Raw genomic sequence first — 18992 nt, forward strand, 5'->3', positions numbered from 1 at the left:
CAATTTCAAGTAACTTATACTTTAAAACTTCTTCCAAATGTATCTGCCATATCAAATCCTAATTGTATTATACAGTAGAAAGGATACATCGCAGCTGTAAGTAATAGAACATTTAACACGGAACCAGAAAAAGTAATCATTACAGAAGTTACGTACGAAAAAAGGTGAACTGCATCACTTTTCTCTTTGATAAAATCCCTCCTGTATTTCATAAACTCACGTAGGGTGATCAATGGATTTTCAGATATGGCAAACTTGTTGTCAGCCGCCCAGGTTTCCATGGCAACCAATACTATCCTTGTCTTAAGTTGGTCTTTATATATCTAGTATATTAACAAAATGAACACACCAGCTGTACACATGGTAAAATCAAATGACTTATGAACAAGACTACAAAGTTCCTTTAATGGAAACACTGAGTTCTAGCTAGATGTGAGAAACTTGACTGTTTTTAGGACAAAAATTATTTTTCTAATTTACATGCATTTCCCTTGAGTAACAGTCAAACTGTTACAAGTAATCCACAAAGAACAGAACACTAGTTAGAAACAAAAATTAGTTTTTGACAAATACCTTTAACCTTATTAAAAACTCTCCCAGACTCTATTCCTTGGACCCTAGACAAGGAATTCATGCCTTCTTGAGTCTCCCAGCAAAAAATGGAACAATGAAGACTCTCCAAGGAAATAATTTCTGTGCAACATGATTGACCCTGACTAAACTCATGGAGAAGGTACTTGGTGCTACCTTGTCCAGGAATAGATTGGAAAGGAGGGAGGGTATAATTACCCCTTTGCATCATTCCCAAAGCGCCAGGAACTCTTAAAAAAGCACAACTGCTGTACTTCTCCATTGTCAGAAGTACACTGTGACTATCTTTGTTAGTGGTTATGACTACCTTTTCTTTTTCAATGTGAAAAATACAGGAAAAAACTTCAGGCATAAATCTGTGGGTATCTTTGACCATTTCCTTTTATCATCTCCCCAGTCAGAGATCAAAGTCAATAAAGTCATCTGCAAGGTTAAGAGGGGCTTTCAGGACACCTTGGCTAAAGTGCAATTTACAGCAGTAAAAATATAAGAATCCTCATCCATTCCATTAGCAGTCAGCAGATAAAATTCCTCTATTGAAATACTAAATCAGGTTGCTACTTACCAAATCTGCCATGTTCACCACAGATTTTGCATATGTATTTGTATGTACAACTGAAAGCCGATGTTTTTTAAACTGAAAGCAAAAGAACAGACGAAGGGCTTTCAACATCAAGAGCAAATGACCATCTCACCAGAGAAAATATGGTGTAATTATATATCCATAAAAAATCCAAGAATTGAAGCCTAGTTCTTTACATATTGTGTAGTCTGAGGCAAGTTTCTTAAACGTTTGAAGTCTCAGTTTGCTCATCTGTGACATGAAGTAAAAAATATCCAGTCTATATCACTAGTTTATTTTTATCACAGGATTGCTTTTCAAAATGATAAAACATGAGCTATGTCTATGAACTGCAAAAATATAAAGACAAGTAGGTTCAAAGCCAGAAAAAGTGAATGTGAACATAGCTAAAAATATAAAAATTTTCAAGTTCTGTAAGAATTTAGTAAGGTGAAAAAAGACTTGGAAGTCATAAAGAGAGATTATAGGTTAGCAATGGGTCACATATTTCCTTGGTTTGACTTGAACAGTGTTTTTAAAATCAAGAATTGTGATGTAAAGCCTGATTTCCAGCTTCAAGTAAAAGCAAAACCCTCACATAGTAATAAATGGTAAGTACTGAGAGGCAGTGCCCCAGTAGAGGCATGTGCCCATTCTTTCACCACAGGCCTCACCACTCCCTGTTGTTTTACACCTCGCTCATTTCATTTGTGTTATCTGCCTACATGTGTCTATAAACATCTAAATTTGTGACATCCTAAAATGTCTAAAGTTTATGTTCTTTTTTTTTTTTTAAAGATTTATTTATTTATTTTTTATTTATTTTATACAAGCACTGGGTAGAGTCAGCAGCAAGGGAGGGTGAGAGAATTCACCAGAGCCAGAGCGGGGAGCAGAGCAGGCAGAAGGACCAAAGCACACTGCTGAGGGGAGCAGCGGGAGGCAGGAGAAGGGGAGCAGCGGGAGGCAGGAGAGGTCTGCACGCCATGTGGGACCCTCCTCTGGTGGCCAGGGAGCAGCCGGGTATCGAACTGGCGCTGCAGAGGCTGTGGGCAGCTTCGCAACCCAGTGCTCAACCACTGCGCCACTGGAGAGGCCCAAGTTTATGTTCTTTTTTTTTTTTACTAATTTTTTTTTTATAGAGGCATGTTTTTATTTTTATTTATTTGTTTGTTTGTTTGTTTTGTTTTGTTTATACATGCACTGAGTACAGTCAGAAGCGCGGGAGGGTGAGAGAATTCACCAGAGCCAGAGCGGGGAGCAGAGCAGGCAGAAGGACTGAAGTACACTGCTGAGGGGAGCAGCGGGCGGCAGGAGAGGTCTGCGCGCCATATGGGACCCTCCTCCGATGGCCGGGGAGCAGCCGGGGAACGAACGGGCACCACAGAGGCCGCGGGCAGCTTCACAACCCAGCGCTCAACTGCTGCGCCACCAGGGCAGCATAAGTTTATGTTCTTGTGACTTATTCTTATTTTGTAAAAATCTCAGGGAACAGTAACATTCACTGTATTCAGAAAGAAGGATAAAACTTAGTCCTAGACTAAACAAGGAAGCACTTAATCTTAATTGTATCATCATCACTACTATCAATAATAACAAAAATCAGTATTTGTTAAATCACATGTAAATAAATGACACATTTTCTCACAAATCATTCAAAGTAAATTAAAATGCACTAATACCTGAAATTAAGTAAAATTCAGCAATGTGCACCGCAGAACATTTTTAGCTTAGAATTCTGGTCACATGGAATAAATAGCATTATAACTCACTGTTGTGCTGTGAATGTAGCCATACTGACTACAACATGGCCATGAACTGAATATACAACATTCTCATAAATCGAATATATTACATGGATTGAATATGACAAAATAATTGCCATTTTGGAAGGAAGTTTTGCCAATTCTTATTCTAAAAATCTCTACTGTTTAGCAATATAGCTTTTCCATATGGTTTATTGCATTGCAAGAAAGAAATAGAAATAATTGCTTTTATTAGAATAAAGCTATACATTTCAAACTGAAGTATCACAGTATCGGTGCCTCACTCACTTATTCAATATAAAATGGAAGCTTCCATTTTTGTTTAAATCTTGATATTTTAGTAAGAGGAGATACTAGTCCATATATTGATCAAGTAAGTTCAAAAGTTGACATTATGAGTAAGAAATATTATTGCAACCACATAAAGTACTGCTAATTTCTTCCACCTAATATGTTTTCTTCTTGCAGGTTGTCTCTGAATAATAAATATATTTGGTTACACAAATACCTTCTCCATGTTACAGCTTTATGGACTTGTTTTTTTTTCCTAAACATATATTTATGCCTATTAGTGTTACCTTACCCTTGACACTGAAAAAGTTCAGCAAAACCTACCATGAGATGATCATTCACAATCATCAGTTCAATATATTTGGTTTCTTCCTCTACATTACGTGGATGTCTTCGAAGCTGCCATAGAACAAAAGAAATGTCAACTAAATAAACACTCTGAACCTCACTGTAGAAAAACTAAAGAATATGCTAAATATTAGTTTCTCAGATCTTAATATTAAATGTTCTCACTGTACCCACCCACAAAATAAAGGTAAACAGTTTCTCAGATCTTAATATTAAATGTTCTGTACCAACCCACAAAATAAAGGTAAACATGTGAGGTAATGGACATGTTAATTTGATGGAGGGAATCCTTTTACAATGTATATACAAATATCAAATTATCAAATTATAACACATTAAGCACTTTATACTTTGTCAATTATACCTCAATAAATCCAAAAAGAAAAATTTTAAAATAATCTAAAAACTATGGGAGAAATAAAATTTCTCCATTTTATTCCTTTTGCAGTGGCTTAAATGTTCATTTACTTTATTTTTGAGTAGATAATGATTTTACATGATTCAAAATTTAAACAACACTTTCGTTGTAGGAAAACTATGGTGACCACACCTGAGGTCACCTGAGGAGAGAAATTCTATATTGTGAAAAGATAAACAAGGATGTTTAAAAAATAAATTTAAACAATACAAAAATATAGAATGAAAATCTTCCTCCCACATGTCCCCCATCTCTCTAGTTGTTACACGACATCAAAAATAGCACATATAGTTATTGGTTTGTTTCAGAAATATTTATATATATATATAAAATGAAATATGATATATATTTTTTAATCCCATTTATTTCACTCTTTTGCATCAGATTATTTTCATTTCACAGTATACCTGGGATATTATAAGATCTGAAGCATATCCTTTATGATTTAATTTAAGCTTCTGAGGTTCTCTGACAGTGTATAGGACCACAATGATTGGTACTTTTAGTCTATAATCTCCAAATCTGGGATTGAGACATGTCCCTACCTCTGGTAAATTTTAGGGGATGCTTCAAGTGATGCAGGGATTTTGTTAAGATAGAGTTGAGAGTTTCCAGGCAGCCTTGGGTTATATAGTAAGGCTGTATCAACAACAAATTTTCTTCACTTTCAAATTCATGATCAGTGAATGCTACTGGCAACAACCACTAACACACACTTATTCCTTTATTCTCTGCAATGAATGTATACCACAATCTTTAAAAAGATCTACAAAGTTAACTCTTCCATTATGCCATACTTCAATATACATTTTTTTTCAGTAAATCTTTTTGTTCATTTGCCCAAGGATCATTTTGTGATATAATCAAACCTAATCAGTACCCAAATATTTGTTTTGAGTGCTGCACTACAACAAACTAAAATATTGTTACCATATGGATTTTGTTTCATTGCCAATGGCATTTACAAATCTCAAAACTTTTTTGTTTCCAAAAAGTTGGAAAACCAAGCTGATATGGAATAACACCAGGCTGATAATTCTGGGTTTGGGAATCAAGAATAACATAAACTGTACCTGAGGGCAATGCCACTTTTTTTTTAATGCATGTTTTTATTATTACAGTATCTGCTCAGTTAATTAAAGAGATCTAAGTCTTTCCACTTAATATAGTAGACTTTCTAACAAGTCTCAATATTTTCTTAATGTCAGAGAATTGTCACACTGGTCACATGATTTTTGAGCACTTCACCTGCACAGATTCAGTTTTCTCAGGGAGAAAAATTATGACTTTTTCTACTTAGCAAATCACTGAATGTTGAAGATGTTTATGAAGAACTTCAAGGAAAATGAGAAAAGAAAGTGATAGTCTCTCATCTCAAAATTTATGAAAATAAAAATATATAACATTACAATATATATATTATCACAAAATACATGATAGTAATTCATGGAACACAGAGGCTCTCAGAGGTAGTATATAAAGCATATGTGACTACAAGCACTTCACTTAGACCAGACTTTCAAAATCATAATCCTATCTGGTTCCTTCAACTATTTGATTTTTCTCTCATCCTGTGATTTTTTTTATCTCTCTCTCTCACACACACACACACACACACACACACAGCAACCATCATGACAAGGGTGATATTCCAATTCTGAAAAACAGAGATCTTATTTTATATAAACCATTTACTAGCTGTATGATTCAGTCATCACTTTTTTCTGGTGAAAGAGGAATAATAGTACCCACTTCATGTGATTTAAAGCACTGTACATTTGCTATTATTATAATTAAGTTCAAGATCCATCCCAGATGCCAAATGTGATAATAGCATTTTGTGGCTTCAAAACCTGATGAATTCACTCTTAAGGGGATATATTTAAGAGGATAAGTTCAAGGATCTATACGAGTGAACTCTATGATGTGGTGCATACCCAGGCCAGGAAAGAGGCCTATGATAGAAAGAACCTGAGGCCACAGCAGGGGCATCCATCTATAGAATGAATAATCCATCTATAGAATGAATAACCATATTTTCACCTCTATTGTGAATCCTTTTTTGAGTCTAGGAAATAATATGTCCCATCTCCACTGCTTCTACAAATCTGTCACCCTACTGTGTCCCACACCTGACAAATGCCTGAACAATACTCACCCTATCATAGAAACTTAATGTAGGTTAAGTTGATTGGTAAGTATTTTTAAAACATCATGACATATACCTGTAAGTACATACCTGCCGTCTACTCCTTTTTGATCTTGGCTTCAAAATAAATTTTGGTGGAGTGATGTTCACATGTTGGAATTCTAAAAGGGAATAAAGATAAATTTTATTTAATTTAATGTGTTTGCTAAGTTTCTTTTATAGAGGGCAACCAAAGTTTTACTAACTTTTCCTAGTATAAATTATATTATTATACTTTAATTCTTCACTATTAGCAGTGTTTATTATATTATTATTTGTAAGTTATAAATTATAAATTTATAATATAAAATGCTGCACTTAAATTCTACTTAATTATTAATCTTATAACTAATAATTATTTATAAATTATATAATTATGAATTTTATAATGTTACACTTAATGATAATATAAAACACTAAACTATGTAATTGTGTAAATAAACATAACACAAATGAATACAAATCAAAAAAACTCACACATCATCCCTGTTCTAATTTACCTGAAAATGTTTCTCATATTTCTATAACTATAATCACATTCTTTATAAGGAATCTTCTAAATGGCAAACTTGACCTTCACTTCCACTACAGAAACTTCATTAAAGAAAACCAATATTGACAAAGATGCAGAGCAGTTAAAATACTCAAATAGTGCTGATGAGAAGATAAAGAGAAAAAAATACTTCAGACTAGTAGCATCAGCATTATTTGTTAACTTCTGTAAATGCAAATTCTCATAATTTACCCAAGATCGACTAAATCAAAAACTCTAGAAATCAATGCAGCCACTATGGAAAATGGTATGGAGGTTCCTGAAAAAATTAAAAATAGAACTACTACAATTCAGCAATTCCACTACTGGGTATACAGTCAAAGGAACTGAAATCAGGTCTGACTGCAAAGAGTTGTCTGCCTTCCCATGTACACTGCAGAAATATTCAAAACAACCAAGAAATAGAAGCAACCTAAATATACACTGATGGATGGATGGATAAAAGAAGCGTGGCATATACAAGTACAATACAATATTATCCAACTTTAAAAGGAAAAGAGGGAAATACTGCTTTTTGTAGCAACATGGACGAACCTAAAGAAAACTGTTAGTGAAAGAAGACAGACATAGAAAGACAATGCTACATACCACTTATTTGAGGAATCTAAAATAGTCAAATTCATAGAAACAGAGAGTGGTTTGATGACTGTCAAAAGCTGAGGGGAAGAGGAGAGAACAAGAAGGTACTGATCAGAAGGTACCAAGTTTCAGTTATATATAATGAATAAATCCTAGGGATTGTACAGCTTTGTGTCTGTAATTAGCAGTGCTATATGCTATAGATATAGTGCTATACTAAATTTTTTTGCCAAGAGTGTAGCTCTTATGCTAAGTGCTCTTATCATAATCATAATAAAGAGGGCAGGATGGAAAATTTGAAGCTGATGGATATATTTAAAGAACAGATTATGGTGATGATTTCATGATGTATATTTATGTCCCAACTCATGAAGCTGTATATATTAAATACATACAGATTTTTGCATGTTGATCATACCTCAATAAAGTGGTTTAGTGAGTTGATTCTGAAACTTCAGAACACTGTTGTATATATACAGAAGAATGAAATTGAGTCCCTAAAGAGGGAAGTAAAAGAAATGCAGGAGATCAAAGAATTAATGGAGGCGCTAAAGAACTCTGGGAAAAGCAATGAAAGCAGAATAGATGAAATGGAAGAACGAATAAGTACTCTTGAAGACACAGAAATAAAAAGAACTAAAACAGAAAAGGAAGGAGAAGTACGAAGGAAAAAGACCGAAGAAAGACTTCGGGAACTATCTGACTCCATGAGGAAAGGAAATATAAGAGTTATAGGAATCACAGAAGGAGAGGAGAGAGATGTAGGAACAGAGAAAATATTCAAGGAAATAATTGAAGAGAACTTCCCAAACGTGAAGAAGGAGCTGAAAATTGATATACAAGAAGCAAGAAGAACACCAAACTTCCATGATGAAAGGAAAAATACAGAAAGACACATAATAGTAAAGCTCCCAAGAATGCAAGACAAGGAAAAAATAATGAAACTGACAAGAGGGAAGAAACAGATAACATTCAAAGGAAAACCAATCAGACTGACATCAGACTTCTCCGAAGAAACACTACAGGCAAGGAGAGAGTAGAGGGACATAGTCAACAGACTCCAAGAAAACAGATGCCAACCAAGAATACTCTATCCCGCAAAGCTCTCCTTCCTCTATGAAGAGAGAATAAGGAACTTCCCAGACAAACAGAAACTCTGGAATTTCATTATGACTACCCCCACTCCAAAAAATACTATAAGGAGTCCTAAAGCCAGAACCGCAGAGGGAAAAACACTATAAGGACTCCTAAAGCCAGAACCGCAGAGGGACGAATAACAACAAAAGAAGGCCAAAAAAAAAAGTTATTAAAAGAATAAATAAAGAAAATCAAAGGAAAGACAAACACAATAGCAAATACAGATGCTAACATATCAATACTAACTCTAAATGTAAATAGACTAAACTCTTCAATAAAAAGACACAGCTTGGCAGGCTGGATTAAGAAACAAAACCCAACCTTTTGCTGTCTCCAGGAAACACATTTAGCTGCAAAAGATAAAAATAGACTAAAAGTTAAAGGATGGAAAACAATCCTACAAGCAAATGGACCAAAAAAGAAGGCAGGAACAGCTATACTCATATCAGATAAAACAGATTTCAAACTCAAAAAGATAAAAAGAGACCCCAACAGTCACTACATTATGATCAAGGGGACAACACTTCAAGAAGAAATAACACTCATTAACATACATTCACCAAACGAAGGAGCACCAAAATATATCAGACAACTATTGTCATCTCTGAAAACAGACATCAGAGAAAACACATACGTAGTGGGAGACTTCAACACACCACTATCAACAATGGATAGATCAACAAGACAAAAAATAAGTAAAGACACTAAGCTCTAAATAAGGATCTAGAGAGCTTGGGCTTAACAGAAATCTATAGAACACTACACCCCAAAAAATCTGAGTACACATTTTTCTCAAGTGCACACGGATCATTTTCCAGGATTGATCACATATTGGGGGCACAAGACAAACATCAACAGATACACCAAGATTGAAATTATACCAGCCATCTTTTCTGACCATGAAGGCATCAAACTAGAAATAAACCATAAAAAGAAGGCAAGGTACTCTCCTACCTCATGGAGATTGAAACCCACACTACTGGAAGTCCACTGGACTAACAAAGAGATCAAAGAAGAAATTAAAAAATTCTTTGAATTGAATGACAAGGAGGACACCAATTTCCTAAATGTATGGGATGCAGCAAAAGCAGTAATAAGAGGAAAATATATAGCAATAGAGGCTCACATCAAGAAACAAGAAAGAACTCAAAGAAACAACCTAATCGCAAAGCTCAAAGATCTAGAAAAAGAACAACAAAAAAAAACCCAAAACCAGTAGAAGAAAAGAAATAATAAAAACCAAAGCAGAAATAAATGAAATTGAAACTAAAAAAAACAATCCAAAAGATCAATGAAACCAAGAGCTGGCTCTTCAAAAAAATCAATAAAATACACAAACCCCTAGCCAGGCTCACAAAGGAAAAAAGGGAGAAAGCACAAATAAACAGGTTCATAAATGAAAGAGGAGAAATCACAACGGACACAAAATCAAAATCAAAAGAATAATCAGTAACTACTATGAACAGTTATATGGAAACAAGTTCAACAATCTAGAGGAGATGGGCAAATCCTACAACTCAACAATCACCCAAAGCTAGATAAAAAAGAAATAGAACACCTAAACAGACCAATTACAAGCAGCGAAGTTGAAATGGTAATCAAAAACCTCCCCAAAAACAAAAGCCCAGGACCTGATGGATTTACAAATGATTTCTACCAAACATTCAGAGACGAATTAGTGCCTATCCTTCACAAACTCTTCCAAAAAATTGAGAAGGGATAATACCAAACACGTTCTATGAAGCCAACATTACACTAATACCAAAACCGAACAAGGACAACACAAAAAAGGAAAACTGCAGGCCAATCTCCCTAATGAACACTGATGCAAAAATTCTCAATAAAATTTTAGCTATCAGAAGAATCCAACAAAGTATCCATAAGATAATTCACCACGACCAAGTAGGATTCATTCCAGGGACACAAGGATGGTTTAACATCTGAAAATCAATCAATGTTATCCAACACATCAACAAAAAGAAATATAAAAACCATATGATAATATCAATAGATGCTGAGAAAGCTTTCGACAAAGTGCAACACCCATTCATGATAAAAGCCCTTGAAATTCTTGGGATACAAGGAACATACCTCAACATCATAAAGGCCATCTATGACAAGCCAACAGCCAATATCATTCTCAATGGTGAAAAGCTGAAAGCAATTCCATTAAGATCTGGAACAAGACAATGATGTCCACTCTCACCACTGCTTTTCAATATAATACTGGAAGTCCTAGCCAGAGCAATAAGACAAGAGAAAGACATACAAGGAATCCAAATAGGAAAAGAGGAAGTCAAACTATCACTATTTGCAGATGATATGATAATCTACATACAGAACCCCAAAAACTCCATAGAAAAACTAATTAAACACATCAATCAGTTCAGCAAAGTGGCAGGATACAAAATCAACATGCAAAAGTCAGTAGCTTTCCTATACATAAACAATAAATCTGAAGAAGAAGAAATGAAAAAAAAAATCCCTTTTATTATTGAAACAAAAAAAAAATCAAATACTTGGGAATAAATCTAACAAAATAGGCAAAGGACCTATACAAAGAAAACTATAAAACACTGTTAAAAGAAATAGGAGAAGATACAAAGAAATGAAAAGACATCCTCTGCTCATGGATTGGAAGAATAAGCATTATTAAAATGGCCATCCTACCAAAAGCAATCTACAGATTCAATGCTATTCCAATCAAAATTTCAATGTTATTCTTCAAAGAAATAGAACAATTATTGATGAAATTCATATGGAATCACAAAAAACCCCGACTAGCCAAAGCTCTCCTGAAAAAAAAAAAAAGAAGGGAATGGAGTTATCACACTCCCAGACTTCAAACTATACTACAAAGCCATAATCATCAAAACTGCATGGTATTGGAACAAGAACAGACACACAGACCAATGGAATTGAATAGAAAATCCAGAAATAAACCCACAGATTTATGGTCAACTAATCCTTGACAAAGGAGCAAAGAAAGTTTGTTCAATAAATGGTGCTGGGAAAACTGGGTCGCTACATGCAAAAGAATGAAGCTTGACTACTACCTCACACCATACATAAAAACCAACCAACTCAAAATGGATTAAAGAACTAGACATAAGACCTGAAACCATAAAATACATAGAAGGAAATATAGGCGAAACACTACGTGATATGCACATCAAAGACATCTTTACAGACACATCACCCAAAGCAGTGATAGTGAAGGCAAAGATCAACAGCTGGGACTACATCAAATTAAAGAGCTTCTGCACAGCAAAAGAGACAATAATAAAAACTAAGAGAAACCCCACCAACTGGGAGAACATTTTTGCACACAACACTAATGATAAAGGACTGATCACAAAAATCTGCAAAGAGTTGATGAGACTCAACAACAACAAAGAAAATAATCCTTTCAAAAAACGGGCAGAAGAGCTAAAAAGAAACTTCTCTGAAGAGAAAATACAAATGGCCAACAGGCATATGAAAAAATGTTCAACATCACTTGTAATCAGGGAAATGCAAATCAAAACTAACATGAGATACCATCTAACACCAGTGAGAATGGCACATATTAAAAAAACTAGCAACAACAAATGTTGGCGAAGTTGTGGAGAAAAAGGAACTCTCCTGCACTGTTGGTGGGAGTGCAAACTGGTCCAACCACTATGGAGAGCTGTGTGGTGATTTCTTGACCTACTAAAGATAGAGCTTCCATATGATCCAGCAATTCCACTCCTAGGTATTTACCCAAAGGACACAGAAACATCAACTCCAAAGAGCACCTGCACCGCTATGTTTATAGCAGCACTGTTTACAATAGCTAAGCTTTGGAAACAACCCAAATGCCCAAAAATAGATGACTGGATCAAGAAGATGTGGTACATATATACCATGGAATATTACTCAGCATTCAGAAAAGATAAACACATGCAATTTGCAGCAACATGGATGGCGCTGGAAGGGATCATGCTCAGTGAAATAAGCCAGAAAGAAAAAGAAAAATACCGGATGGTCTCACTCATAGCAGGAATCTAGAAAACTTAAATAAGGGACCAGGAAAATGAATAACTATAAGAAAGTGAAAATCATAATCAACAAACCACTATGAACCAGAGACACTCTCTGAGGAGTGGGGTGCGGGGAGGGGAGGGATTGTGGTAAAAATAAGGGGGTTGCAATTTTATGGGGAATATAAAAATAAAATTAAAAAAAGATAAAAATACCTAGTTTCAAAAAAAAAAAGAATATAGGACATTAATATTACCTACTGAGAAAAACCTCTAATCATTGAACAGTTACAACACTCTTGAGTTTTTACTTGAGTAACACTCTTTTTCCATGTAGGTGTGCCTCACTGCTTTCTTTAGAGATAAGAAGTGCTGTACAATATCCTTATAAAAGCTACTGTTATCCCTTCCTATGTCAATGGTTTGTTTTACCCAAGAAGTAATTGTGAATTCTTTGTGGAGAAATGCTGAAATCTGTGATTACATTTTTAAAAGACAGATAAAAAGAACTATTAAGCAGTGTGCCGAGAGCTGTTAGCATGCTTTTAGTTTTAGCAATCCCAAATCTAACTAAATATGTATTATTTTATGAAAAGATTATACAGAAGATATGACAATATTTATATGGAATATATTTTCACATTTGGAAATGGAAAAATGCACAAAAAGTCATTATAGCAGCAGCAGATTCTACCAGTCTCCAAAATAGCGATAAAGAATATATTCATACACATATTCTAAAATGTTGTAATAGTATGTTTCAACTAGAGACTGGGTAATTGTAAAGAATTTAGAAACTCTTTAAAGCCTAGGAGTCCATTTATGCCTAGTGTCACCAAGATGCCAATAACATGGTCGACATGATGACAATATGACAAAAGAAAGTTTCACCATTATCATCTTGAGCTTCCTTGTATTGAAATTTAAATGGACAATAACTTAAACCTAAACTATCTTGCATGATTTATTATTCTTGTACCCTTTACTTTGCTGACAAGCTACAGCTAAGATAGTTATAGAGGAATGAAATGATTCATATTAACAAGTTGTATCTTTTCAAAAAAAAATAAATGGGCCTATAGACATGCTGGAAAAGAAAAGATTAATTTCACAAAGAGCAAAGAATAATACAAAGTGTTACTCTCTAATAGTTCTTTCTTAGAAAAAGCTATGATGAAACAAAACTAAAGATAAGAACAAAGGGGAAAATGATTAAGAGGTCATGCCTATGTTTATAAAACCAGTATTTTACCAAGAGCGAATTTTTATATATTTCATCTGTGCAAATTAGGTTTTACCCAAAGATTTTTCCTAAAGTACCTTTTTAAAATGTTATAATTAAAAGATGTTTTTTCTTCGATGTGCTCAATCTGTCTCTTTCCAAACTCATCCACTATAAACAATAGGTCAGTTTGCATTTTATTAGCCCTCTTCATGTCACCTGACTTTATCCCTAAAAATGTTATGAGCAGTCATAGGCTAATGATACACTATATATATTAGTTCTAAAGCATTAAAATTAATTATTAAGTTGTCTTTTTAAAAAATCACTCTATGAATACCATACCAGATGGAAGATCATCCAAGGGAAATTCAAACAGTCTGGATTTGTATACTGAATGAAAACGGAAATCCTCCTGAAATAACACAAACAGAAGAGATTAAGCACATACAACCAGATATCTCCAATCTCAGACAGTCACAGGTAGGGAAGCTGAGACCCTTACAATGAATCTGTATTTCCTGGGTTTAGAAAAGCTTTGAGCCATTACACAACCCCTCCCATTCACACCTGTGTTCTCCCAGCATCTGAGTGGTATCATATTAGAAGCAAAAATACCTTCATGGACAGAGAAGTCAAAGCTGTGTAATGGAAAACAAATGAATGGATCTCATCCCCCAAGGAGAAATGAGACATATGGGAAAATGGGTTAATGCTCTTTATGACTGTTTCTTTTTCACAAATCTCTACCCCTCTTTTAGAGCCAAATTGCTTTGCCAGGCAAAGACTGCAGAACTCACAATTTTCCTGGTATTGGAGAGCAGAATGACTGATTTAAACAGATGCCCAAAGAGGACCCTGCTACAAATTTTTTTTAAAAGATTTATTTATTTATTTATACAAGCACTGGGTACAGTCAAAAGTGCGGGAGGGGGAGAGAATTCACCAGAGCCAGAGCAGGGAACAGAACAGGCAGACTGACAAAATACACTGCTGAGGGGAGCAGCAAGCGCGGCAGGAGAAGTCTGCACGCCATGTGGGACCCTCGCCAGTGGCCGGGGATCGAACCGGCACTGCAGAGGCCAGGGGCAGCTTCGCAGGCCAGCGCTCAACTGCTGCGCCACCAGGGAGGCCCCAAATTTTAATAGTAGTAGAAAATTCTGTGAAAACACAGACGAAAAGCTACGTTTTGTCTAAGAAAGATAATGAATATTCAAATAACATCTTCAACTGGCTTCATTCAATCACCAAAAAAAATGATGTCATAAAGTCAAATTTTGTGATGTAACCTTCAAAAACATCACAGAATCAAGCAAAGTGACAGGATAATCAGCAGTAGGCATCCAGGAAATAAAACACAACATAGAATGTTTCCCAAACAAGATCATCTATGGGTAGCAAAACAATATGTAACACCTGAAATTATCTCCCTCCCTAAATGTTTGACAACGTTCATGATGCAATGAAGAATACTTGAGCATACAGAGCTAGAAAATAAGTATATTCTTCCATTGGAACAGAAGTTTTTCTCCATAATCTATATATTAATTCAATCCTTTTCTACTTTTTGGAAAATAACTGTTTCAACTAAAGTGAATGAAAGAATTAGGAAAATCTTGACTTCTTTCATCTTCATCAGCACAAGGCCTTAAAAACAATGAACAATAGAGAAAAATTTGGAAGCTAAAAAAACCCGGAAGGACAGAAGATCACATATGTAGTTTTTTTTTTTTTTATGTTTTTATTTATTTATTTATCATATTTGTTTGTTTGTTTGTTTGTTTTTTGTTTATACATGCACTGGGTACAGTCAGAAGCGCGGGAGGGTGAGAGAATTCACTAGAGCCAGAGTGGGGAGCAGAGCAGGCAGAAGGACTGAAGTACACTGCTGAGGGGAGCAGCGGGCGGCAGGAGAGGTCTGCGCGCCATGCGGGACCCTCCTCTGGTGGCCGGGGAGCAGCCGGGGATCGAACCGGCGCCGCAGAGGCCGCGGGCAGCTTCGCAACCCAGCGCTCAACCGCTGCGCCACCGGGGAGGCCCCACATATGTAGTTTTGATCTGTTATGAATTGACTGTGTCCCTTTTGGAGATGGACCTGTGAGGAGTTGATAAATGTTAAAACACATCATAATGGTGGGGTTTAATCCCAAAGGAAGAGAGACATCAGTGTTTGCTCAAGAGCAGACAGTCTGCAACCCAAGGAGAGAGACCTCAACTAATACAGTAATACTGCCTGCATCTTGATACTGGACTTCCAGTCACCAGAACTGTGAGTAAATAAAACTTTTATTATTCAAGCCTCCCAGTATCTCCTAATGGCAGTCTGAGCAGACTAAAACACCTCATAGCACATTATGGTGAAGATAGCAATAGAAGTTTCACAAGATCACAGAAGGAAAGTATCTCTAACATAACGGAGGAGTAAGAGACAGATTTTTTGGAAACACATGTGGTTTGATTTACCCAATTTGCTAATACACACACACACACACACACACACACAAACTTATATTTGTATATATGTATATAAATAGATGCTTATATGTATACATATATTAACATATATGTATATATTTTAATACACTAACCCTGAAAATATGATAATAAAATAGAGGAGAAAAAGTTCCCAGCATCGATTTTTACATTTGCCACAGCAAACAGAAGGAGCACTTACTTGGGAGGTATCATTTTCTTCTGGCTCAATAAGATAGGTGTGGTTTCCATCATAGAACATCCCACTGTGAAGGACAAGAAAACAATTAGGCATGACCATCAACTCTTGCCTTAGAACAGGATCATTTAAAACTCAGCAGCGAGGGGGGGGGGGCCCTCCCCGGTGGCGCAGCGGTTGAGTGCTGGGTTGCGAAGCTGCCGGCGGCCTCTGCGGTGCCGGTTCTATCCCTGGCTGCTCCCCGGCCGCCAGAGGAGGGTCCCGCATGGCGCGCAGACCTCCTCTGCCGCCCGCTGCTCCCCTCAGCAGTGTACTTTGGTCCTTCTGCCTGCTCTGTTCCCCACTCCGGCTTGTATGCATAAATAAATTTTTAAAAAATAAAAATCAGCAACAGCCAGAGGGCAAGTTTACTTCTCAATACACATGTCCAGTTACCACCAGATACATAGCACATGATGACACCACACACATATACACACCTATATACACACACAACATTCTACTGAAAGGAAAAGGCCACTATTGATTTTGCATAAGCAATAGAATCCCCTCATCCTCCTTCCAACATATAATTCTAAGACTTTACTATGTAAATGTTACTGGAAAGCTTATAAAAATGCAAAACGTGGGCCTCCCCTGGTGGTACAGCGGTTGAGTGCTTGGCTGCGAAGCTGCCCGCAGCCTCTGAAATGCCAGTTCGATCCCGGCTGCTCCCCGGCCACCGGAGGAGGGTCCCACATGGTGCGCAGACCTCTCCTGCCGCCCGCTGCTCCCCTCAGCAGTGTACTTCGGTCCTTCTGCCTGCTCTGTTCCCCACTCCGGCTCTGGTGAATTCTCTCACCCTCCTGCGCTTCTGACTGTACCCAGTGCTTGTATAAATAAATAAATAAATCTTTAAAAAAAAATGCAAAACATTCAGGGCCCTCCTCAAGTTTCTTGGCTGCGGCCCAGAAAGCTACATGTGAAAACAAATCCCAGGTATTTCTGAGACAGGTTATCAGAGACTATGCTGAGAACTTCCAACCCACCATAGGTCTGGAATAAGTTCTAATAACAAAAGTTGACACATGTCAACAACCTACCCCAAGCTAAATAATTTACATTCATTTCAGCATTTCTAAATCTAGGAAGGTAAAATGGCTATCCTTATTTTACAAGTAAGGAAACTAAAACTGACAGAGATGAATTAACTTGCCCAAATTACATAACCAGCAAGAATAGAGGCAGGAACTGAGCCCAGCTCCTGAGCTGCCTATCTGCAATCAGCTACGCACCTTCACTCATTCAAAAGGCTAGGTGTTGGGGACACAGTGGGAACAAAACACTAACCAATCTTCTGCCCTCACAGTGCTGAGGTATATTCTAGGACATATAATAATATATAATAAACAAATTATATACTATATGGTGATAAACTCTAGAGAGAAAAATAAAGCATGTAAAGGGCAATAAATGTTGCCAGAGAATCAGATGTGGAGACCAAACCAGAGGGTCAGAGTGAGGCTTCACAGCAAAGGTGATATTTAAGCAAATATCTGAAAGAAGTGAACAAATGAGTCACAACAGTATTATGCAAAGGTATCTCAGATGTGAGCTCCCAGGTAAGAGAATGGTGGAGTGTTCCAGGACTATCAAGAATGCATGGTGTCTGGAATAGTACGTGAAAGGAGGAGAGTATCCTGAAATGAGGTCAGGAATAGTGGTGCATTTTATGTAGATCTGCCTGAGGAATTTGGCTTTTACTCTGAGAGAGATGAGGAACTAGAAGATTCCAAGCAGAGGATAAACAATCTCCCTTAAATTTTAAAAGAATTGCTCCAGTTACTAGATAACATTAAACTTCAGGATCATAAAGGCAGGAATAGGAATGTTTTTGCCATAATCCAGATGAAAGAAAAAGATAGCTTAAATCAGGCTGGTGATGGTGGAGGTGGTAATAATAGGTTAAATTCTAAATATTTTCCCAAAGCAGAACCAGTAAGATTTGTTAATAGATTTGAAAGGTAATATGCAAGAAAGAGTCAGTGAGAACTCTTATTTTTTACCCGAGTAACTGGAAAGATGGCTCTGTCATTTAATAAAGGAAAAAGTTTCAGGAAAAACAGAATAGTATAGCACAAGCAGGGTGCAAATAAAGAGTCTGTTTTGACCGCTTGGGGCTAGAGATGACTATCAGTCAACGGAGAAATCCTCTGGAGGCCATTTGAAGCTACATATGGCCTCAGTACCCACTCAAGAGATCCTGGTAGCCACTCCTTTCAGGGGAGTATGTTCCTTCTACTCAGATCAGCTTCCTTATGGTGCTGAACAAATCTATCTTATCATTCAGGCATCTGCTAGGGTGGGGGGGAGTGAAACTGTGATTTTTTGTAGTCATTTTTCAGTGTTGGCTTTCATTGATGGCTTAGTGAAATCATTTGGTTTCTCTGAAGTATAATATAATGGCCTCCAGCTTTGCCTCTATACAAATTCCTTCATTCCTTTTGTAAAATCTTCCATATGTCCACAACTTGTGTATTCTCTTCCAACTGCTATCCACACATCTGAAGGTCTTCAACTAAAAGTGCACTTTTTGAACATGGGTGACATTGCATTTGGAGCTAAAAGATAAAAAGATATAGTTTGTAAGATATTACTAATAATAAATGTCTAAGGGATCAGC

The 18992-nt window shown here is 36.3% G+C and overlaps 1 protein-coding gene across 18 annotated transcripts in view; it reads right to left on the reverse strand.

The window, feature by feature from the left end:
* The window catches only part of ADAM22 (ADAM metallopeptidase domain 22), a gene marked incomplete at both ends in the record, with an annotated part of 200909 nt that overhangs the window by 54306 nt on the left and 127611 nt on the right, over positions 1-18992 (reverse strand). For 17 of the 18 annotated variants that reach the window (XM_084229405.1, XM_084229404.1, XM_084229401.1 and 14 more), the window contains 6 exons: positions 157-323; positions 1157-1228; positions 3535-3609; positions 6216-6286; positions 14005-14074; positions 16334-16397. In XM_084229405.1, coding sequence (XP_084085531.1) covers positions 157-323; positions 1157-1228; positions 3535-3609; positions 6216-6286; positions 14005-14074; positions 16334-16397 — 519 coding nt within the window. The remainder of the gene's footprint in view (positions 1-156; positions 324-1156; positions 1229-3534; positions 3610-6215; positions 6287-14004; positions 14075-16333; positions 16398-18992) is intronic. The other variant, XM_084229402.1, reaches the window with a different exon arrangement.

This window comes from Talpa europaea (assembly GCF_964194135.1).
Source record: "Talpa europaea genome assembly, chromosome: 3".
Taxonomy (NCBI): domain Eukaryota; kingdom Metazoa; phylum Chordata; class Mammalia; order Eulipotyphla; family Talpidae; genus Talpa; species Talpa europaea.